The 24,472-nt window shown below is 40.8% G+C and overlaps 1 protein-coding gene across 1 annotated transcript; it reads right to left on the minus strand.

Moving 5' to 3' along the window:
* Positions 1–23,203, minus strand: LOC139442064 (ribosomal protein S6 kinase alpha-5-like). Its single transcript, XM_071222847.1, has 16 exons — positions 23,113–23,203; positions 17,772–17,846; positions 16,630–16,848; positions 15,895–16,010; positions 14,980–15,090; positions 14,570–14,650; positions 12,602–12,705; positions 11,565–11,709; positions 10,930–11,091; positions 10,347–10,469; positions 9,001–9,077; positions 8,078–8,222; positions 7,022–7,192; positions 5,908–6,111; positions 5,140–5,290; positions 1–4,512 (listed from the first exon to the last, which is right to left on the minus strand). Exons 1-16 carry the CDS (start codon positions 23,201–23,203, stop codon positions 3,803–3,805), a joined length of 2,685 nt encoding a protein of 894 aa, XP_071078948.1. The 3' UTR covers positions 1–3,802.
* Positions 23,204–24,472: the final 1,269 nt, after the last annotated feature.

The following is a 24,472-nucleotide window of genomic DNA, read 5'->3' on the forward strand; positions in this document are numbered from 1 at the left end:
CGCGGGACGCGGGACTAAGAGAGACACTCTCTCAATATGTGCCACTCTTGCCTTTCAAAGGACTAATGTAACATACCTCAAAAGTGACCAGTAACATTACTTCAAGTAAAAATCTTACTTTGTGACATGTACAAGAACTTACCTGAAAATATGTCAAAATTAATTCTTTACAACTCATATCAAAAATAGTAATTTCATCTTTTGTACAATTGCAAAAAGAGGTATTCCATTCCAGGGGCTTAAGAACCCTCTTATGGCGCTAGTGTGAGAATCAATCATCATGCAGGGTCACACAAAACAGTGACTGTTAGTATTGAAAGTGTCAGCCTACCGTTGTATAAGTATACTACTCAAAAGAAGTTAGGGATCACCCAATTCTTTCATTTTACTATAGTTAACCTGTCTGATCTGAAAGATTAGGGACTGAGATAGCCACTCACTTTCATATTACTGTAGTTAATTTGTCATAGTATGACAGATTATCTATAGTAAAATAAAGGAACTGCGTGGTCCTTTTGTCTTGGTATGACAGATTAACTATAGAAATATGGGAGAAATGATTAATCCTTAACTTCTCTTGAGTAGTGTATGTGCTTCAGGTAACATGAGAGCTGGTACCGAGGCACAGAGAGCATTTGACACTACGGTGCGAATCGATTTGCAGTATCTGAGTGCTCTATCCACACACTTGTATATCAACTCTTTGATAATCAGTTGACACCCTCAAGAGTGAGTGAGTGAGTTGGGTTTTACGCCGCTTTTAACATTATTCCAGTTATATCATGGCATGTCAGCTTAATGTGGGAGGAAAGCCCGAAGTGATGCAGGTCTCAGACGTTAACCACTTTGGTGAAACCCACGAGCACGGGTATGGTGCTGACAAATCTAGAAACATAATCGGGGCGAACCGGTATTCGAACCCACAATCATAGGTTTCTGGCGTGCCCAAGGGACGCAACTCTGCACAGTGAAGACATCCACAAGAACATCTTCTGATGTTTTATAATGAAATATATTCAGGAGAATGTTACTCCTGTTGAAGAAAAAGCACATAACGACCAAATCATCTACATAGAAAGCTTCTGTAACAAACACGTACTTCCACTTCATGAATTAAAAGTTCCAGAAAGGCATTACGATATATAACAAGTCTGAACTTCAAAAAGATAAATAGTAACAATATCACATCAATTTATTTTGAAAATGATGTAAAAGTCAATAAATAGTTGTATCATATACACAATTCATTAACAATTTTTAAAAATAAATTTATGTTCTAAAAGACAAATCAGGGTCCTAGCGATAAAGGATTCATGTTACAAAGGTAATACCTCACAACAGTCTAAACACAAAGTTGTCAACAAGAAGATTGTATGCCAAGCTGCTGCAGAACTTTGATCAGGGGGGTCAGATCATTTAACGACACACACAGATCCAATCTACTCCCCATTTTATGAAGTCAGCAAATCCCCCTTTTCCCCGTCCCCCAGAGGTCTTATGTTTCTGGCTTCTGCATTCTTCATTTTCAAACACTGAATCTGGCCATTCCTTTCCAGATTTTAAACAAAGGGCAGGTAACTCTAATTTGCCAACCTAAAAGCAAAAACAGTAACAAGCTTTTAAGCCATTCAAACCACTATTGATGCTGGGCAAATGACAGATTCTAAACATACCAAAATAACCCTCACATCTTCGACCAAACCAAAAACCAGAAACATAAGACTTGTTTCTCCTAATTTTAAAGTATCTTAGAGTTTTAAGATCAGATTTTACATATTTCTTTGTTTGATTTTCTTTTGATGTAGGAACATGTACTTCAAATAATGACATTTACTTCCTCTGCTGTGATAAAATATTCATATTCAATCCAGATATGTGTTCAGCCACAAATGGATTCATCAGAATATATTGCAGTTATCAATCTCTCTACAGATTATAAACAAGATTAATCTGAAACAATCCAAAGCCAATCTAACAAGATAGGTTTCAGTGTAGCACACAGTCATTAATTCTTTTCTTTTAAGGTATTGCACAAAGCTGTTTGAGGTCTGTAGACACACAAAACCATTAAGTGTCACATTCAGTGATACTTTTACTATGAATCTCAACGGGTGCCTTTACCTTTAAATCTAAATAATTTTGGTTAGCGGACGACCATTTGATGTGGGAGGGGGTGAATTTTTTTTATATAGAATTTGTGTAATAAAAATCCCATTGTTGCATGGTGTTTTTTAGAAGAAAAAAAATATTTAGACTTAGTTTCAAGTAACCAAATATGTGGTTTTGTAGCTGTGGCTGAAGTGAGTGAGTGAGTTTAACGGGTTTAACGCCGCTTTTAACAGTATTCCAGTTATATCTCGGCGTGTCAGCTTTATGTGGGAGGAAAGCCCGAAGTGATGCAGGTCTCAGACGTTTACCACTTCGGTGAAACCCACAAGCCCAGGTATGGTGCTGACAAACCTAGAAACATAATCAGGGCGAACCAGGATTCGAACCCACAATCATAGGTTTCTGGCATGCCCAAGGGATGCAACTCTGCACAGGGAATCATGGCGCCTTAGATGACTGGGCCACCCGTGCCCCCTGCTGTGGCTGAAGAAATATCTAGTGTCCAAACAAAATCCCAAGCCCCACCCCACGCCATGAACATCAAATGGTCAGTCTGTATTTCTTCATTACAATATGCAAAATCCATCCAAAGAGTACCCATTTTAAATCTGATCTTGTTGGTTTAATTAGGCGCAATAAGCAATGACAATGTAGAAGTGAGAAATCTTTGCCTTTGTAATATCTTCCCTGATTCTCAGCACATCCGTGATACTCTATAAGGGATTTGCCAACAAGCACAGTTAAGGCACTATACACAGTCAATGTTCAAACAAAGGGTGGGTGTGGCAAGGTATAACATAGATATTTACAAGACTTATCTCCCTTATCTAGCCAGACTCCAACACCCACTAGGGGCAGTGTTATGAGAGAAGCATGGCCTTAAGCAGTGTGCGAAATAGCCGCTCGTGGCTAGCAAAATTTGGATTGTACTAAAAATAGCCCTGACCTGACGGGCTACTGAAATTTTAACTGTGATTTTTGTATGCTCTTTTTCGATCTAAATAAAAAAAAGTTCTCCCATTTACATCAATATGACCATAAAAATCAAATTAATATCCGTAACGAACTGAGGTTGCAGTGTCACAACCTTTCATAATATTTGACTCACAATTAGCGATACGGGTTTAAAATAAACTCACATATTTAAGCAAGTAACATTTGAAACTGACCAGTAACTTTTATAGCTAGGCTAACCAAACAGGCGAGCAATACTTTGAAACTATTTCACGCACTTGCCTTCAGTAGCTTCATGTTGCCTTCCTGAAGATCTCATTATGATCATTGTATAAATACATGTAGAAAGAGTTGAAAGCACTAGATGAAAACTGTTAATTTAACAGATGAGGTCATAGAAGGGGTATATATTATGCAGCATTACTGAAAATTCCCTGCAGATTTTTAACCAAATGACGGATATATTGTAAGTAAACACAGGAAGTGTTGAACTGTTTAGAATTGATAGGAATGTCCTGACCAAGTTTTAATTTGTGAACCAGTTACTGTAGCTTCAATTGTGAGAAATGAAGTCAAGGGGAGACAACTCATGTAAACACTTCAGAGGGCACCAGCTCCCACCAAATCCAGATATGTGTTCTAGGAGTAAGACACTAATAATACATCAAAATGGAATAGATTCTGAAAAAAGCAACATATCTTTTATAAACCATGACCACTGGTCAATATCACAGATCACCTAATCATCAATAACAATTGTATCAGTCCGTATTCGTTTGGTGGAACCATTTTTCGATTTGTCATCAGCATTCGTTCTGGAAGAGGGGAATGTGTTAGCAATGATTATACAGTCATCATCTTCATCCTCTTCTGCTAGGCGTTGTTGTTCAATGTCCAACTTGCGTTTGATACCGCGAGTCATGTGCACCTCAACCTCTGGTGTGTCGGTGGAGTTTATATGAATCACTCTCTCCTTGGAGGTGGAGGACAAGGGGCTGTCCACTCGGGGCGTGGCACCCTTCTGGGGGACAAAGCCCATACTGGACATGGAACCCTGAGAGGTACTGGAGGTGTTCGAGGTGTTGGAGTGAGTCCTCACTGGCGACTGCCGCACTGGAGACTGTGTCAGCCCAGACGAAACAGTCGAACTAGAATTATTACTGTCTGTAGAACTACTACGATTGTCTGTTGAGCTTTTCTTAGCTCGACGTCGTTTGGCTAATGGGGCAGTGGCTACGTCTTGAAGCCGGAAGCCCTCTTTCGTAGCCATGTGGAAAGCATCCATTGTTACGGACAACTGCACATTGACAGAGCTGTTGGTGGTGGAGAGAACGCCGGGAGTTTTGAGCGGTGTGTGAGAAAAGAGCTGTAAGTTGCTGCCGTTGACCCACTCGTTCTTCTGCAGATCTGACATCGTCAACCTTTTCCTTGGTTCTACGCGCAACAAGCCTGCCAAAAAAGAAAGTGGTGTTAACTTCTTACAAACAGACATCAAAGACTTCTTTACTATGAAAGTCAGGGAGTTGTTTAATGCAATATTCCAGCTGTATCATGGCAGCTTGTAAATAAAATGAGTCTGGACAACGCAAACCAGTGACTGAAGGCATAAGCAACAAGCGATCTTGGCATAATGAAAGTCACAGTTCTGACCTGCATTCCAGATGAGTATGTACTGTGAAAGTTTTAGTGAGAATTGTTCAATACCACAATTGATTTCTAACATCATGACCAAGTTACTTGTTCTGTTACACTTTTAATACCTATGCTTTGATGCATATCTTGTGTTGCCAATAAGGAAACAGCAAAGAACAGTGCTAAATCCTCCTACACAGCCCCAACAGAACTTGAACAAGAGGGAAACAGCGACAGATGACAAAATAACACTAAACCTTGGACGGACGGACTACAGAGAAATAGTGACAGAAATAGCATTAAATCAAGGACTGACTACAGTCCATATAACACTGAAATGTGAAAAAAAAATGATGCTAAGAATCAAGTTCGGGTTAGTGGAATCAAACGTTTTTGGCCCAGACAGGATATATGAGAAGAAGAGTCCTTGTTTTCAATGCCTACCCTTTATAAGTCTTTTTGCTGGTTCTGACACAGACTTCCATTCAGGCAAGGACATGTCAAACTCTCCTCCCTTGATTCTCGACATGATCGCCTCAGCAGTGTCTTCTCGACTCTTTGCCTGGAAGGGGGCCTTCCCAGACAGCATTGTGTACTGAAACATAAACAAACATTGTGAGGTGAAGTGTTGTGAAATGGGAACACCAGATTATTGCACCTATATTGGTGTGCGTGCATGTTTGTTTGTACTAGTCTGGAGTGCGTGCATGCCTGTGTGTGTCCGGACCAGTCCTTGTTTTAGCACCATAATGCTGAGCGCCAGGCCGGGTAACAACAAGTACCAACTTTTAACATCTCCTGCTATGACAAGGCCAGGGATCTAACTCAAGACCTTCTGCTCTCCGGGCAGACACTCTACCACTAGATCACGGTGGCGGTCTTGTAAGTCAGTGAATGCTGTTTACCTATATATGACGTAGAATGGCACAACATCAGCCATGTCACAGTGTCTGCATGCGTGCGTGCGTGCGTGCAGAGGTGGGAGTGAGTGAGCGAGAGTTGGTTTAACATGGCTTTGAACATATTACAGTTATATCCCTGTGTTGTCATTTTGAGGAAAGTTTGAAATAATACAGGTCTTAGATTTTTTCACTTTAGTGAAGCTGACGAGGATGGGTCCTTGTAACAATAACTGACTTCACCCTTGAAGTTGCTACCCGTGATAACAGTGAACCGTATCTATATGGAAACATATCCATGATGTTTACTCACCAGGATAACACCGAGACTCCACAGGTCACATGACTCATCGTACCCTGTTTCCCGGCTCGTTGTCTGTCGGAGAACTTCGGGGGCGGCATAGGGAAGAGAAAAACAAGGAGTTTTCAGGGGTTGGTTCTCGGGGTTGAGTCTGGCAAACCCAAAGTCAACAATCTTGATCTCAGCATCATCAGTATTATCCTCAAATATCAGGTTCTGAAACAAAAAACATTATTGCCTGTTAGTATCCTGACTCAACAGGTTTGTTTGTTTGTTTGTAGTTGAACTCATCATTATTCCAGCTGCATGACAGTGGCCGGTGTACATCAAGTGACTGATATGATGAACCAAGTCACTGACACTGACCATGCAATGAACCAGCAAAGATTGCTAGGCACAATCCGGAATCACCACGGGGGTCAACAGCAAGCACAACAAAACAAAACTTGTGCTACACCTTCACCATATCTAAGAGCTACTCCTTAACCGTATTAAAGACACAGTAGACACAATTTATGGATAACAACTTGTTTATTTTACTGTAATAACGACGTTTCAGTATAGATTCTTATACTGTTGTCAAGCAAGGCTGAATAATGAAAATGGTACAGAATATATATAGTAGGTGGAGAATTAACAGTAGTGAGTGAGTGAGTATGGTTTTACGCCGCTTTTAGCAATATTCCAGCAATATCACGGCGGGGGACACCAGAAATGGGCTTCACACATTGTACCCATGTCGGGAATCGAACCCGGGTCTTCGGCGTGACGAGCGAACGCTTTAACCACTAGGCTACCCGACCGCCCCAGAATTAACAGTAACAACAATTGTATACATGAGAGAGATTAACATGAGTAGGTGAAATAATGACAACAGAAGATAATACTGCAACAACATGATAGACAGAGAACACATGATGAGGAAGCCAATTAAACAGGATTAACTATACACGGGTGGGTGACTATTGCTTAATGAGTCCTTTTTAAGACTACGCTACACCTTAAACATATCAAACTGCCCTACTCCTCAACCATATCTAAGACTACTGAAGCTTGGTCAGTGACCATGGGTCTTGAGATGGCCAAGCAGACACAATGGAAAGGAAGCTGTCCCTGCTATGCCTACCTCTGGTTTCAGATCGCGGTGCACAACTCCCTTGGCATGCATGAAGTCTACAGCTCTCACTAACTTCTGCATTATCTCACTGGCTTCTGTCTCAGTGAAGCTTTTCTTTTTCCGAATTCGATCCAATAGTTCCCCTCCTCTGAGTACCTCCATCACAATGTAGGTGTGGAACTGTGCAGAACAAGACAACTCATCAACACAGTGCTTAAAGAAACCATGAAATCCACCACTAGTGGAACGTTATATTCTATTCAAGATTCAAGTCTGTCAGAACCAAATCACTGAATAAGTGTGAGATTTGTTTGTTTGTTGTTTAACAATGCACTCAGTAATATTACAACTATATGATGGATGTCTGAAAATAATCGAGTCAATCCAGTGATTGATATCATGAGCATCGATCTATGTCATTGGTATACAATGACATGCATTAACCAAGTCAGTGAGCCTGACCAGCCGATCCCTTTAGTCGCCTCTTACGACAAGCATAGTCGCCTCTTACGGCAAGCATGGGTTGCTTAAGACCTATTCTATCCCGGATCTTCACAGGTCAGATGAGTGCAAGATGACATTCTGACACTACACATGAAAATCCTAGTCTGCTTGAGGCCTAGGAACTCATTTGGGTGAGGTGAGGTGAGGTGAGGTGAGGTGAGGTGAGGTGAAATGGGGTTTAACGTCGCGTCCAAGATTATTGCAATTATATAGCGACGTGCATGCACGTGTGGGTGTGTGGCTGCTTGTACTAGTCCGGACTGATGCCGATTTATAGTGCTAGCAAACTGAAATACCATGCTGCAGTTTAACATGAACACCCCACTCAGACACAGTATACTGACTCCGACCAGTCCTTGTTTTAGCCCCTTAATGCCAAGCGTCAGACAGGGTAACAACAAGTACCATCTTTTAACGTCTTTTGGTATGACACGGCCGGGGATCGAACCCCGGACCTTCCGCTCTCCGGGCGGACGCTCTACCACTAGAGGCGGTCTGGAACTCATGTGGACTCAGCATCCTCACTTGACGTAAGTAACACCAACAGCTTTCTGCACAAACCTCGTCATGATACACATCCTGCAGCTGTACAATATTTGGGTGACCTTGACACATCCTAAGTAACTGTATCTCCCGGTGACATTCCACTCGCCGACTGATTATCTTCACCGCATATTGTATGTTGGTCTGTTTGTGACGACACTTTCTGTAAACATGCATACATTTGAGAAACCATGTTAGCAAAGGTTTACACCCATTCTTTAACATGAGGTCATAGTAAATGATAGATGTCCATCCACATGTAATGGGTGATCATGATAATGAATATTAGACAAAGGTAAGCACTGAAAGATGGCCATGGTTATTAACAAAACAAAATTAGAACAATGTTCCAGTTGAATCATAAACTCTTTCCAAAATTTGACAAGGGAAAGAAATGTACTCGAATACTTGCTTGTCATGATTGCTTAATGTTGCCTATCATAATGAAAGGAGGTGGGCCAAATTGTAAGAGGTGCAACAAATGTTGCTTGCATAAGAAGGAATTTCAGAAACACAAACTGTAGAGTGAGTGAGTGAGTTGGGTTCAATGCCGCTTTTAACAGTATTACAGTCATATCAGGGCGTGTCAGCTTAATGTGGGAGGAAAGCCTGAAGTGATGCAGGCCTAAGATGTTTACCACTTCGGTGAAACCCACAAGCACGGATATGAACTGACAAACCTAGAAACATAATCGGGGCGAACCGGGATTTGAAACCACAATCACAGGTTTCTGGCGTGCTCAAGGGACACAACTCTGCACAGTGAATCATGGCGCCTTAGACAACTGGGCCACCTATGCCCCCCAGAAACTGTAGACATCATAAGCCAGAAATGAAGAGAGCGAAACCAAGAGATGGGGTTGAATTGCACCTACTGTAGTATTTATTTAAATAACTGTGAGTCTTGCATCTCAAATCTGAGGGTGCATTTTCCAACTGACCTGCATATAGAGAAGCTCCCATCTCCTAATGGAGGATCTTTCAAGTCAAGGTCATAGTGCTGGAAGAATGGGGAGTTCTGAAACATTGGACAGAATCTATTCTCAAACACATTATCAGGATTATGGAACCTGTGCAAAAGATTGTAATACATGCTGTGTGAAAAGTTGTTGAGATGTCATAACATAGAGGTCATCTATAATATCACTCATGGCTGTCAAGCACTTACTTTGGGATGACTAGTACACTTATTGCTGTCAACATTTACTTTGAGACAACTAGTACATTCATTGCTGTCAAGCACTTACTTTGAGACAACTAGTACATTCATTGCTGTCAAGCACTTACTTTGAGATGACTAGTACACTCATGGCTGTCAAGCACTTACTTTGAGATGACTAGTACAGTCATGGCTGTCAAGCACTTACTTTGAGATGACTAGTACATTCATGACTGTCAAGCACTTACTTTGATATGACTAGTACACTCATGGCTGTCAAGCACTTACTATGAGACAACTAGTACACTCATGGCTGTCAAGCACTTACTTTGAGATGACTAGTACATTCATGACTGTCAAGCACTTACTTTGATATGACTAGTACACTCATGGCTGTCAAGCACTTACTATGAGACAACTAGTACACTCATGGCTGTCAAGCACTTACTTTGAGATGACTAGTACACTCATGGTTGTCAAGCACTTACTTTGAGATGACTAGTACACTTATGGCTGTCAAGCACTTACTTTGAGATGACTAGTACAATCACGGCTGTCAAGCACTCACTTTGAGACAACTAGTACACTCATGCCTGTCAAGCACTTACTTTGAGATGACTAGTACACTCATGGTTGTCAAGCACTTACTTTGAGACAACTAGTACACTTATGGCTGTCAAGCACTTACTTTGAGACAACTAGTACACTCATGGCTGTCAAGCACTTACTTTGAGATGACTAGTACACTCATGGTTGTCAAGCACTTACTTTGAGACAACTAGTACACTCATGGCTGTCAAGCACTTACTTTGAGATGACTAGTACACTCATGGTTGTCAAGCACTTACTTTGAGACAACTAGTACACTCATGGCTGTCAAGCACTTACTTTGAGACAACTAGTACACTCATGGCTGTCAAGCACTTACTTTGAGATGACTAGTACACTTATGGCTGTCAAGCACTTACTTTGAGATGACTAGTACACTCATGGCTGTCAAGCACTTACTTTGAGATGACTAGTACACTTATGGCTGTCAAGCACTTACTTTGAGATGACTAGTACACTCATGGCTGTCAAGCACTTACTTTGAGACAACTAGTACACTTATGGCTGTCAAGCACTTACTTTGAGATGACTAGTACAGAGCAGGTTTGACTCATCGGGCTGATGTTCTCGGGTGGGGTGGAGTAGACTACTGCTGATCGTGTTCTCAGTGAAGATGATGGACGGAGCCACATATGAATAGCCCTGGCAATAACAAACACACTTCTTTGTAAACCACACAAGATATGAGGTAATTTTAAAATCAGAATAAAGATTGTATAACAGACAACTATGGTGATAGTTTGATGACAATCTTGAGAAGGGTTCAGTCCCTGCACAATGGTGGCATGTGTGGCCCAATTGTCCAAGGCACTGGAATTTATAGTACAGAGTTATGTCCCTTAGGTGTGTCAGGATCCTATGATTTGCTTTGATTATGATTCCTGATTTGTCAGCACCTTTGCATGTTGAGGGTTTTACCAAACTAGTAACCATCCAGGACCTGCATTCTCCAACACTTGCTTAAGTCATAAACTCAAACATTGTTTAGCATGCTGAAAGCTCACTCACTCACTCACTCACTCACTCACTCACTCACACACTCACACACACACTCACTCACTCACTCACTCACTCACTCACTCACTCACGTGTATGATCTCACCTTGAACAGTTTCTCCCCATTCATGGGAACAATGGCAGGGGAGTCGGCAGCCTGCATCGCTGTGAACTCTTCCGAGAAGTTGCTCACATCTAGCTCATGTCGGATTTTGGGCACAAATGGTGCTGGAACTTTCTTCCGTGACAGATCTTGCCAATTCAGACCCTGAAAAAGACCACAGACAAAAACTGTTTACATCAAAGAACCAAAGCACTACTTTTACAGGACCTGTTAGGTTTCTGGGGTAGAAAAGATCCCCAACAACTACAGCCGCCATGCTACAGTTGTAATATTGCAGTAGCATAAAACAACATTCACTCGCATATTGTTTGCAATTCTCAGATCATCTATGCCCTGTAATGCTGTCATAAATAAACTGACTTCTCATCGTCTTAAAATAATTTAGTGTCACAGCAAATGATTCCTCTACCCTTTAGGAAATTGGAAGGATCCTCTGTCAAACAAAGTTGCATAAATATTTCAGACAAGAATTTTATGTCCATATTGTTTAAATATTGCTTGTTCACTTTAATAGCATACACCTTTGTTTAGTATCTCCTTTAAAATATTCCTCCATAAGTGAGTTGAAGATAAATCCATGATTGTGGACCTGGGAGACAAGGAAAGTTTGTTCTCACCTTGAAGAACGGATGTTTCTTGATACCCTCAGCCCCTTGAGAGCCAAGCCGCTTCAAAGGATCTTTTGTTAACAATCGCAGTATGAAGTCTTTGGCGTCCCCTGAGAAATCACTTGGAATTGGAGGGTTGCACTTCAATATTCTCCTGGCAAATACAGTAGGCAAATGTACAACAAATAACAAGAAGCAACTTCAAAAACAAAAATTCCTATGTTCAGAAAATGTGTCAAAATGCAAAATACATATTCATCACAACACTAATATGAACCTTGAGACAGTCAAGACTAAATGTGGCAACCCGTAAAATACATGTTGATCACTACATGAACACTGAGACTTGGGCTGGAACAAGTCCAAATTTACTACCCATGTACCCGACCCCCTCTTACCCGACCCTACCCATGTGCCTGCTGTAGCTCTCAAAAGTTGGGTACAAAATGTCTGATTGGGAATTGTTTTACCTGATCCTTGCAAAAACTATTTAGATCCTAGGTTTTCTGACATCATATGTTTTCGGACGGCCATGTTTATGGCGATTACTCACGCTATAATGGGGTGTGTAGCATCACACAGACATCGTAAATAGCCAGATGATGTTTCTAAGGGAAATTTGTCTTTCATAAGAGAATGAGATGTTTTAAAGTTCCTCATGTGATTAGAGAGAAAACAAAGAATGTTTCTTAAGCGTTTTAAAACCATAAACATTGGCATATACACTTATTAAACGATCTGGTCATACATAAACTGAAGTTGATGACTGAAGCTTTATCTTTAATAAAAAATATGAAAGTCAGGAGGAATGTGTGCATAGTCAGTAAGAAATGTGAACATTAGTGACTTGTAGTGTTACCATGGAGTTAAAGTGAATTTTTGTCATTAAACAATATATCACATGACTAACCACGGGTCTCGGTAGTCCTGTGGGTACACAGGTCCTACTCAGTACCCACCCGACCCGAGTCCCCGAGTTACTGCCCCAGCCTTAACTGAGACAGATGACATACTGTTGTGATGATGTTTGTGTATAGTTCACGTACTTGGATATTTCTGACTGTGAGTTCTTCTCTCCATCCACAGTGAAGGGGGATGCCCCTGTGAGCAGCTCGTATGTCAGGACCCCTAGGGACCACCAGTCTACAGCCTGAAAACAGAGGACAGTGAACCAATTACAGACAACGTAAACACATGTACAGAGAAGTAAACACAGACAGACTGACAGACAGTGATTCATCTGGGATTCTAAACAAAGTGCCCCTTGGCAAAAAAAATTGGGAACAAATCACGTTATTGGTCCAAATTTGATTTTCTTTTTAATGTTTTTATTTTTGTCAATTTGGAAAGAATTAGGAAATTCTAAATTCAAACTGGGCATTTTTACTTTTGCTGCACACTTGAGGCTGAATATCGGCCTCTGAGCATTTCTCGATAAATCCCTGACACCAGGCATCGCAGGCTATACAGTATCCTGCAGTGATGGGTGAGGCTCTCCCTTATGTTATCAATAGCTTTCCAAAAATAAACGTTTGACAAGTGTGTCAGCAGCCCAGTCAAAATCTTCACTAAATGCCCCAAACTTATCACAAGATCTATAAACTTCAAGCACAATCACACAAAAACACAGGAACTAGTGTTATATACATGTAGTATAACAATCAGCAAACAGTGTTCCTCAGTTTAACAACCAGGAGCTAGTGTTACACAGTATACCAACCCGGAGACAGTGTTACACAGTATAACAACCAGGAGACAGTGTTACACAGTATAACAACCAGGAGACAGTGTTACACAGTATACCAACCAGGAGACAGTGTTACACAGTATAACAACCAGGAGCTAGTGTTACACAGTATAACAACCAGAAGACAGTGTTACACAGTATACCAACCAGGAGACAGTGTTACACAGTATAACAACCAGGAGACAGTGTTACACAGTATACCAACCCGGAGACAGTGTTACACAGTATACCAACCAGGAGACAGTGTTACACAGTATACCAACCAGGAGACAGTGTTACACAGTATACCAACCAGGAGCTAGTGTTACACAGTATAACAACCAGGAGCTAGTGTTACACAGTATAACAACCAGGAGACAGTGTTACACAGTATAACAACCAGGAGACAGTGTTACACAGTATAACAACCAGGAGACATTGTTACACAGTATACCAACCAGGAGACAGTGTTACACAGTATACCAACCAGGAGACAGTGTTACACAGTATACCAACCAGGAGACAGTGTTACACAGTATAACAACCAGGAGCTAGTGTTACACAGTATAACAACCAGAAGACAGTGTTACACAGTATACCAACCAGGAGACAGTGTTACACAGTATAACAACCAGGAGACAGTGTTACACAGTATAACAACCAGGAGACAGTGTTACACAGTATACCAACCAGGAGACAGTGTTACACAGTATAACAACCAGGAGCTAGTGTTACACAGTATAACAACCAGAAGACAGTGTTACACAGTATACCAACCAGGAGACAGTGTTACACAGTATAACAACCAGGAGACAGTGTTACACAGTATACCAACCAGGAGACAGTGTTACACAGTATAACAACCAGGAGCTAGTGTTACACAGTATAACAACCAGGAGACAGTGTTACACAGTATAACAACCAGGAGACAGTGTTACACAGTATAACAACCAGGAGACAGTGTTACCTAGTGTTTCACAAATCAACTATCTACTTGTGCACAGTATATTTATCAGGAGCCAGTGTTACACAGTGTAACAACAACGAGACAGTGTTCCACAGTGTTTCACAAATCAACTATCTACTTGTGTACAGCATATTAATCAGGAGCCAGTGTTACACAGTGTAACAACAAGGTGACTGTGTTCCACAGTATAACAACCAAGAGACAGTGTTACACAGTGTTTCACAAATCCACTATCTACTTGTGTACAGCATAATAATCAGGAGCCAGTGTTACACAGTGTAACAACCAGGAGCCAATGTTCAAAACAGTATATAAACTCACAAAATCATGGCCAGATCTTCCTTGAACAACCTCAGGTGCCATGTATTCGATTGTCCCACAGAATGAGTATGCTCGATGTGTCTGTGAGGGGAGAAATCAGCATTTTATACACAATAGTTTTGTTAACAAGAATATAAAATACACCATACACAGCACATCAACAAAAAATGTTGATTGACAGATGACACATCTTGTACACAAACAACAACATAATTACACCATTTAACACAAAAATATAGCTTGCTGAACTTCAGAGGAAAGAATTAACATACAACTGTCAGAAAGAGAGTGAGTATACATTTAAGCTGCAATATTTTAGCCATGTCAGGGGTCGGGGCCACAAGAATGGACTTCACATATTGTACTAATGCAGGGAATTGAAAACCCACTACACTAAAAGGGCAACTCACAGCATCGCTGGCCAGGAACTCCTTGCTGAGGCCAAAGTCGGTCAGTATGATATGTCCATGGGAGTCCAGCAGGATGTTCTCCAGCTTGATGTCCCGGTAGATGATGCCCAGCTGGAACACAAGCCCCACATTGTACACACATAACACTTCACGGAATACTCAGATGTTGAAACAAAGGGAATCCATGAAGTTTCCCTCTATTCAAGCCAAAACACACGTCCCCATCATGTAATACACTCTATACAAATCCTAAATATACTACTCAACATGTTCTCAGGACTAAAATAGTCATCTTTGGTCCATCCCATCCACATCCATACCACAGATTGTTACTGATTCAAATCTTGCTAGAATAACTCAATCTTCATGATGATCTAACTGTTGTGTATGATCCTGTTTCTGCAGACAACAAGTGTATTGTTTCTTTGTTGTTTAATGCCACTATCAGCAAATTCCAGCTATACAGCGGCAGTATGTAAATAATCGAGTCTGAACCAGATAATCCAGTGATTGATATCATGAGCATCGATCCACACAATAGGGATATATGCATCAACCAAGTCATCGAGCCTAACCACCTCATCCCATTAGTCGCCTCTTATGGACAAGCATAGTCGCCTGTTACGTCAAGCATGGGTTGGTGAAGACCAATTCTAACCCGGATCTTCACGGGTCAGACAACAAGTGAGGTGTGTGTTCCACTAGTCAAGTGCTACACATCACACCAAAATAGTAACTCAAACAGCCGGGGCTCAATTATCCAAAGCAACCTTAGTGCTGTGACTATTGAAAATCAATTCAATGATGAGGTACAGGAGTTACCATGGTTACCATAGTCCTAGCATGACGGTCTCAATGTGAAACAGGTCCCTCGTGTTACTAGTGAAAGTTCAACCAACCCACACCCTCAATCACCTTATGAAGGGTCTCCAGGGCTAAGACGATCTCTCCAATGTAAATTCTAACTTCAGCCTCTCTGAAATGTTCTTTCTGGTAGAGGTGTGTGAACATCTCACCCCCGCCAACGTAGTCTGTCAGGAAACAAGAAGAGGACATATTATCTCTAATCACAATAAGTACATCTTATCATGTGTGGCTTAACACTTCACTCAGTAATATTCCAGCTACATGACAATGGCCTGAACATAATCAAGTACAGACCAGATAACCAGTGATCAATATGGTGAGCAACGATCCACGCCATTGTGATACAATGACATGCAAGTCAAGCAAGACACTGAGTCGGACCACCCAATCCATTTGATGCACAAACTGGCCAGTTAATGTGATCAGTAGAACCAAAAAGGGCCTTGATTCACAGTGTAATGACTGAATGAGTTGTGTTGAGTTATGTTGTGTATTGGAAGTGTCAAGGCTTAGCTATATGATCACTTTATAGAAGGGGATCTTGATCAATATGTGCAATCTTCCTTGATAGGACCTTGACAATGACAAGACTATCTGTCACACCTGTGAGAGACATTGATCATTTTGGCGACAGAGAATCATGCTGTCAGTTCAGGTGTGAACAGGAGGTGAAACCTGGAGCCAATAAATCTTCCTGTTGTTTCTCAGAGCAGGGCACAAAAGGGTCAGTGACAATGTGACTTTTTTCCTGCAACAAAATAAACATTGAAGAAGTGAGTTTACCCAGAATGAGATGGAGCTTGGCGTCAGTCTGGAAGGCATAGTGGAGTGTGACCAGGAAGGGAGACTGCCGGATAGCTTCGAGAACTTGTCTCTCTGTCTTTGTGTGTTCTGTTGTCTTTGTTTTCTGGACTATGCTGGCCTTCTTCAAAACCTTCATGGCGTACAGTTTCTTGTCATCTGAACCACCAACTTTACGCACCAGGAACACTTTCCCGTAGGCTGCAGAAACAACACAAAAAAACTCCTATTGCTATATCACAAACTCCTGTAAACTAACAAGTCTGGCCACACAAAACTACTGGTAGTGATTGATGGTATGAGCAAAGTCTGGCCACACAAAACTACTGGTAGTGATTGATGGTATGAGCAAAGTCTGGCCACTCAAAACTACTGGTAGTGATTGATGGTATGAGCAAAGTCTGGCCACACAAAACTACTGGTAGTGATTGATGGTATGAGCAATGTCTGGCCACACAAAACTACTGGTAGTGATTGATGGTATGAGCAAAGTCTGGCCACACAAAACTACTGGTAGTGATTGATGGTATGAGCAAAGTCTGGCCACACAAAACTACTGGTAGTGATTGATGGTATGAGCAAAGTCTGGCCACACAAAACTACTGGTAGTGATTGATGGTATGAGCAAAGTCTGGCCACACAAAACTACTGGTAGTGATTGATGGTATGAGCAAAGTCTGGCCACACAAAACTACTGGTAGTGATTGATGGTATGAGCAAAGTCTGGCCACACAAAACTACTGATGGCGATTGATGGTATGAGCAAAGTCTGGCCACACAAAACTACTGATGGCGATTGATGGTATGAGCAAAGTCTGGCCACACAAAACTACTGGTAGCGATTGATGGTATGAGCAAAGTCTGGCCACACAAAACTACTGATGGCGATTGATGGTATGAGCAAAGTCTGGCCACACAAAACTGCTGGTAGTGATTGACGTCATGACCATTTTCCGATGTTGGGGTACAATGAGCCGAAAAAAAACAATAGAGTGAGAAAAGTGAGTGATTGGGATTATGGTATTTCAACCCTGGTCCCTGTTAGATTTAGAACATTTACATCATTGACAGTATCGTCAAAACAGAAATCACGAAAGACTGAACAAAAAACAGTGGCCTCTCACCTCCTGTTCCTAAAACTTTCAGCAACTCAAAGTCCTCCATGCCAACCCTCTCCTTCCCACTGCCAGTCATGTTCACTGAAATGGGGAAAAACAACATTCAATTATTAAATTACCATTACAACATTACTCAACAAAATAATTCCTAGGGGTATAACATCATGCAAATTCACAACAGAAACTACCATGAAGACCATTGATTGTGTCATCAGAGCTGTTTTCAGCTGAAAAATGTATCTGAATTTGGACAGAACAAAATACGAAAACGTGTATTGAAAATTAACACCAGAATCTAAACTAATTCTTTTGTACTTTTAACAAAAGCTAGATATCATTCATTTGTCACTGTTGAAAGCAAGATCTATCGAAAATGACCCAAAGGACACATTTGGCCAGCTTGCCATACTAAGTTAATGGCATTGGCACCTCTCTTCAATATGTGGCATGTTATTACATCAGTTCATAAAGCCTTGTATGGCACCATGCCTCACACTCATATCCCAGTATCGTCGGCACCAGTTGTTTCCACGACTTTCTTTACACAGAAAAGTATTGGGGCATGTCATGCTTCATGACTGGTCTTTGATGATTGATTGCTAACTGAAGAGAGTCTGTTATGTTCATAAAACATTAATATGACATACTTCTGTCTGTCTCTAATTAATACTGGTCAGTAGAGGTCAGTGTAAATAGACCCTTCAAGGCTAAGATTTCTTTGAACTGGGCATCTTGATCTTTGGGATGGACATTGAGTGAAAGCCTGTTAATCTGGATGTCACCATCTTCAATGAAATTGTCTGGATTAACATTTCCATACTTCAGTATACTGCAAGCTCTACCAGGTTGGGATAGTGAAATTGATAGTGCTGGTATGATAATACACCAATGTATTGGTGGATCGCGTTTTTTTACTTCTCGTTACTAGTATCGATCATAGTCGCACACTTAGTAAAAAGTATCGATTCTTACCTTAAATGTTCATTTGATAACTGTTACACTGAAAGCTAATTAGTAACGAAAGTTTATAGTGAAAACGTAAATATTTTTATCCATTCTGCCATACTTCACACTGCCAAAAGATGGCTTAGGGACCACAGATAACAGCATGTGCAAGTATCATGATACGCATTTTCCCGAGGCAAGAGAGTTAACTGACTATAAAAGTCCAGTTTCCACCCTTGCCGAACTAGGCTGGTATTATGGAGTTACGTTTTGTCTGGGCTAACGAGTCTATGCATAGTCCAATCAAAATCACGCACTGAAATCAAAATCCGGTTCGTAAACTGTCGTGCAGATTTCGATCGATTGCTGGATTTGCAAAGCATGTGCATAGCCAATTCGTTGTCAGCAGATATTTTCCAAATCCGTTCATGTTTTTAATCAAGGTGCTCACGTGATTTGATGCATTTTGCAATGTAAGACCCGTTTTATCACAATATAGATCTTGATTATCGATCAGATCGTCCTGACTGGGCGCCACCTTTTTGTGTGAAGCAAACGCAAGTGATACGAGAGGTGGAATCTGATTGGTCCATAGGAGAGGCTTAGAAGGGACATAATTGGTAATAGCCACTGGGGGCGCAACAGTCGAGCCCAGTAATTCAAGCCTAGTTCGGCAAGGGTGGAAACTGGACTTTTAAAGTCAGTTAACTCTCTTGCCTCGGAAAGATGCATGATACGTATCGGATCGTAAGTAAGGTATTGTAATACGTATCGGATTGCACAGTTAGTGTATCGTCCCAGGCCTAGAAATTAAGCAGGGTTGGTTAATATTGCTGACTGAAAGTCTAATGAACTTTAGTGCAAATGTCCTGGCCATGCTGGTAACACATAGTGAACTCAATGACCATACAGCAGATAAGCAAGGCAGCTTAAATGATATGCTGAACCTGGTGAAATCAATGACCCAAATAATACGTAGGGTGGTGCAAATGGTTCACTGAAGTGTAGGTATGCACAAATGCCAACACAAAGTACACTTTTTTTTAACCAGGATCTAATTGTTTGCACAATGCAGCACATGAGTATTGTATCAACCACTGCTGTATTAACCAACTACAATTGAACATCTTAGAGTAACAGTGCTGCATGATGAAGTGGAATAATACCATGCTGTCTTTAGTTGTTTTTTTTGTGCGTAAGAGAGTTGGGTTTCATGCCAGCTTTTAACAGCATTCCAGTTATATCGTGGCATGTCAGCTTAATGTGGGAGGAAAGCAGGTCTAAGACGTTTACCACTTCGGTGAAACCCACGAGCTGGGGTATGTTGCTGACAAACCTAGAAACATAATTGGGGCGAACCAGGATTCAGACCCACAATCATAGGTTTCTGGCGTGCCCAAGGGATGCAACTCTGCACGGCGAATTGAGGCATCTTAGATGACTGGGCCACCTGTTCCCCTTATTTGTTTGTGTGTCTGTTTGGTGTTTAATGCTGCACTCAGCAATATTCCAGCTATATGACAGCAGTCTGTAAATAATCGAGCCTGGTCCAGACAATCCAGTGACTGACATCATCTGCATCGATCTACACAATTGGGACGCGATGACATGCATCGGTGAACCTGACGACCAGATCCTGGTAGTCGTCTCTCCACAAGCATAGTTGCCTCTCTTGACAAGTGTGGGTTGCTGAAGACCAATTCAAACCCATCCATTGTGACGGGCAAGCCTGAGTGCAGTCAGTGTGCTCTACATGTCAACCCACTAAACAATACATGGGTTGTGCATTGTTTCATCGGATCTTCTATCCAACACAGGGGCACACAATGAAGCACAGGTGTTGCAGATGACTTTAGACAAATCAGATATTCAATGCAATCAAATAAATGTCTTGTAACATGTGGCCACATAATCAAACACCAGTCACAGTGCTGGAAACTTGGGTCAAAGTTCACTTAGATTCATCATTGAGCTAACACACTTTCAGCCCTATGATCAATGACAATGTCTAAACATGTTTTAAGGCATATATGGTGCTGAAGGCCAATGGGAAAGGCAGTCTGTGACTTCAGTCACTGATCCTTATCCCAAGTCTAGTAAAACTTCTTTTGGTTTTGTAAATTTTGCAAAGAGAAATCCATACATTCACACAAAGATCTACTGAAAATGATGTCAGGTGACCAGTTCAGGCTAGAAGACTCAAAGTGTTTTGGCACAGATTAGTAACGTGACTGCAGAAATTCTGACACACAGAAACCAAAATGTAAGATGCTAAACTATTTTTTTCAGTCCTATTTGCACTGAGATTCTGTTCTGATACACATGTTGTCACTGTCATGATTTGTTTGTTTGTTGTTTTAGCTGCACTCAGCAATATTCCAGTTCTATGATGGCGGTCTGTAAATAATCGAGTCTAGACCAGACAATCATGTGATTGACATCATGAGCATTGATCTATGCAATTGGGATATGATGACATGCATCAACCAAGTCAGCAAGCCTGACCAACCGATTCCATTAGTCGCCTCTTACGACAAGCATAGTTGCCTCTTATGGCAAGCATGGGTTGCTGAAGACCTATTCTACCCCCGATCTTCAAGGGTTTCACTGTCAGGAAGCACATAAGTGTTTGTTTGTTTGTTTCCTGTTTAATTCCGCACACTGCTATATGACGGCAGTCTGTAAACAACCGAGTCTGGACCTGACAATCCAGAGATTGACATCATGAGCATCAATCTGTGCAATTGGGATACCATGACATGCATTAACCATCAACCAACTAATTTCGTTAGTCGCCGCTTACAACAAGCATAGTCCCTGTCCCACATCACTTTCTGTCCCTGCCGTAAAAATATCACTTTTCTAAACTTTAAAGATCTCAGTCTTTCACACTTACATATATAAGTGACTTAAATTTCACAGTTGTCACTCCTTCCTGTGCTCACCAAGGAACACATCTCACAGCAGCAATTGATGCTTCATTTGTCTGTGAAAGATGATTTTCCATATATGGTGCACATTACAAGGAATATCTATAGTCAAGGAATCAAGAACTATGTTATTAAAGTTTATAAATCTAAACAACATATATGTAAATCAAGGAAAACGATAATGGGTATACACTTAAACAATTTTCGAATCTATTTTCGTAGCTCGTCATTTAAAAATTGTTCAAACCTTTTAATTTTTACATATTGATAGTATAATGTCTTAATTGTAGAATTTGCTAGTTTATATATTATAAAACATCCATAGAGTTCAGTGTTTATTGCTGAAATAACTTGAGCGATGGATCGTGTCATTGTCAACATACTCCGCCTAAAACATTTGATGCTCTTTGCGATAGGTCTTGAACAGCATTCATTACTGCACTGCCACTAATCATAGTGCTGACTGATTAATTTCACAACTGATCACAATCACGGGTGAGTAATTAAAGAAATCACATAGCCCCATGGTCCTATACAACTGATAAACATAACTAAATTCCCCACAGACGTGCAATTATATTAATTCATAAAAAAATCTGTGGAAGGCAAAAATTGAGTATTTAAGGTATAAAACAAGTCTGATAAAAGACAAAGTAGAGAGAGTCCATGATCTCTGACACCCCCTCCCCAACAGCACAGCGGTATATAATAATATATGTGTATTTACTAGTGTGTTATTCAGCATCATGTTTTATCAGTAACAAAACGCCCGTGGCGGAGGGAGTTATGTTAAACAGAAAACAAACTTCCCAGAAGTGAATACCATTATGGAGAGACAGTCAACATTAAGCACATATTTAGTGCATAATGTCCCCACTTCCTTGATTGATCCATGTAATCATGGTAATGTTCAGCTCCCAAAAATACATTCCATATAGATCTGGTTTTATTTCAGCCAATTGAAAAACATTATTTGTGAAACAATCTATAAAAAAACAAGGATTAATACAAATTCCTTAAATGTATGTAAAAAATTGATTACCATGATGAAAGGGGAAAACAATAATAAAATCAAATGTTATTTGAGAAATGAAAATCCACGGCCAAATCTATCTTTAACACTGACCACCTTAATCAAAGGCTATGCCTCTGTTTCATGATGCATCAATCATACTGAACAGCAACACAAAACTGGAAATACCCTTTGCATTTCCCAAACCTACTAACATCCCTATACACAAATACTTGTTTCCATTTCAAAGCTAGGTCACTGAAAACATTCAAGAAAATCTGACCATACGAAATAAATACAAATATGTGACTAGGAGTTGGTCTAACACAGGTCACAGGTCGTATGGCTGCTGACCACTTTCCAAGATGGTACAGATACCAGCAGTTGATATCGGGAACTGCAGTCACAGAGCAACATGAAGAATAGCATACACAACATTGTGAGAGCTGGCGAATATTACCTCCATAATCTGTTGCTCCATCAGTGAAGTGTCCACACTCGTGTTTAAATGGGAAGAAACAGCAGGCCACCATTGCACCAGCCTGTCGCATCTCAGTCCCAGGTATTCGACTCCCCTGGTCTATTAATAGCACATTCTGTTTCTGGTGATTGCTGGGATATAAATAGCCATAGCCACCAACACTGCAAACATGTGCTGTCCCAGCTGAGCGGAGGTTATTTATTAACAAGTTTAAAACTTGCGCTAGCTCATTCATGAATATTCTTTTACGGCCACTATCTGTGTTTGTTTGCTGGTGATTTCCTGACGATTTAAGGTAAAACATGTATACAGTGTAGAGAGCTCGGGAGGTAGATTGCACAGTGCCTCTATTACCTGGGCAACTATTTATAATGCTGAGCTGGGTTGACACAAAAGCACCCGGTATAGATCCGGGCCTTGGTTAACCTCTGGCTGTAGCTCTCTGATACAACGTTATGAAACATCTTTCCCAACGGGATTGTGGGTATTCCTAGTCTGTCACCGACAGATGCAGAATGTATAACGTAAACATTCTGTTATGAAATATTTGTTTTGATTGTCAACATGTAACGGAAGGAATGTCACTTGATTCTGTATAGAATTAAAACTGTGCGAAATTACTGTTAGTGTATCTATTTCATATTATTGTGAGCGTATCTATTTCATATTTGTGTTGGTTTCTCTCTATGATATCAGTGCTAGTTTGTTTATATGATATCAGTGTCAGTTTTTTTGTGATATCAATGGTAGTGATATTGGTACACCAGTAGTGTGTCCATATATCAGTTCTAGTTTGTCTATATATCAACAGTAGTGTTTGTTTGTTGTTTAACAACGCACTCAGCAATATTCCAGCTATGTGACAGTGGTCTTAAAATAATCAAGTCTGGGCCAGACAATCCATTGATTGATATCATGAGCATCAATCCACGCAATTGGGATACGGTGACATGCATCAACCAAGTCAGCGAGCCTGACCGCACGATCCTGTTAGTCGCCTTTTAAGACAAGCATAGTCGTCTTTTATGGCAAGCATGGGTTGCCAAAGACGTATTCTACCCCGGATCTGCACAGGTGACAATGGTAGTGACCCCATGTGATATCAGTTGTAGTGTACGTGCCTATATGATATCAGGGTTAATTTGATTATACAGTCAAACACTGTTGTATCAAACTAATAGTTGTCCTGAAGTAAAAACTTGGTCCCTGCGTATTTCTTCTTTATTCTTCATTTTCTTGTAACAAACCTCAGATAACTCAAAGTAGTTACGTAGGTCCCTTCAACTACTACACAACATATATCAGTGGTAATTTGTCTATATGATATCAATGGTAGTGA

Source organism: Haliotis cracherodii, unplaced genomic scaffold (assembly GCF_022045235.1).
Source record: "Haliotis cracherodii isolate W230 unplaced genomic scaffold, xgHalCrac1.p SCAF_5, whole genome shotgun sequence".
In the NCBI taxonomy this organism is placed as follows: domain Eukaryota; kingdom Metazoa; phylum Mollusca; class Gastropoda; order Lepetellida; family Haliotidae; genus Haliotis; species Haliotis cracherodii.

Bases quoted from the DNA above. Each gene is read 5' to 3' on its own strand.
- LOC139442064 (XM_071222847.1), bottom strand. From the start codon at position 23,203: ATGCGACAGGCTGGTGCAATGGTGGCCTGCTGTTTCTTCCCATTTAAA. The intron at 11,710-12,601 runs GTACGTGAACTA...TGTATTTGCCAG, and splicing joins TCACAGTCAGAAATATCCAA to GAGAATATTGAAGTGCAACC. The intron at 9,078-10,346 runs GTAAGTGCTTGA...CCAATGTTTCAG, and splicing joins TCTGTACTAGTCATCTCAAA to AACTCCCCATTCTTCCAGCA.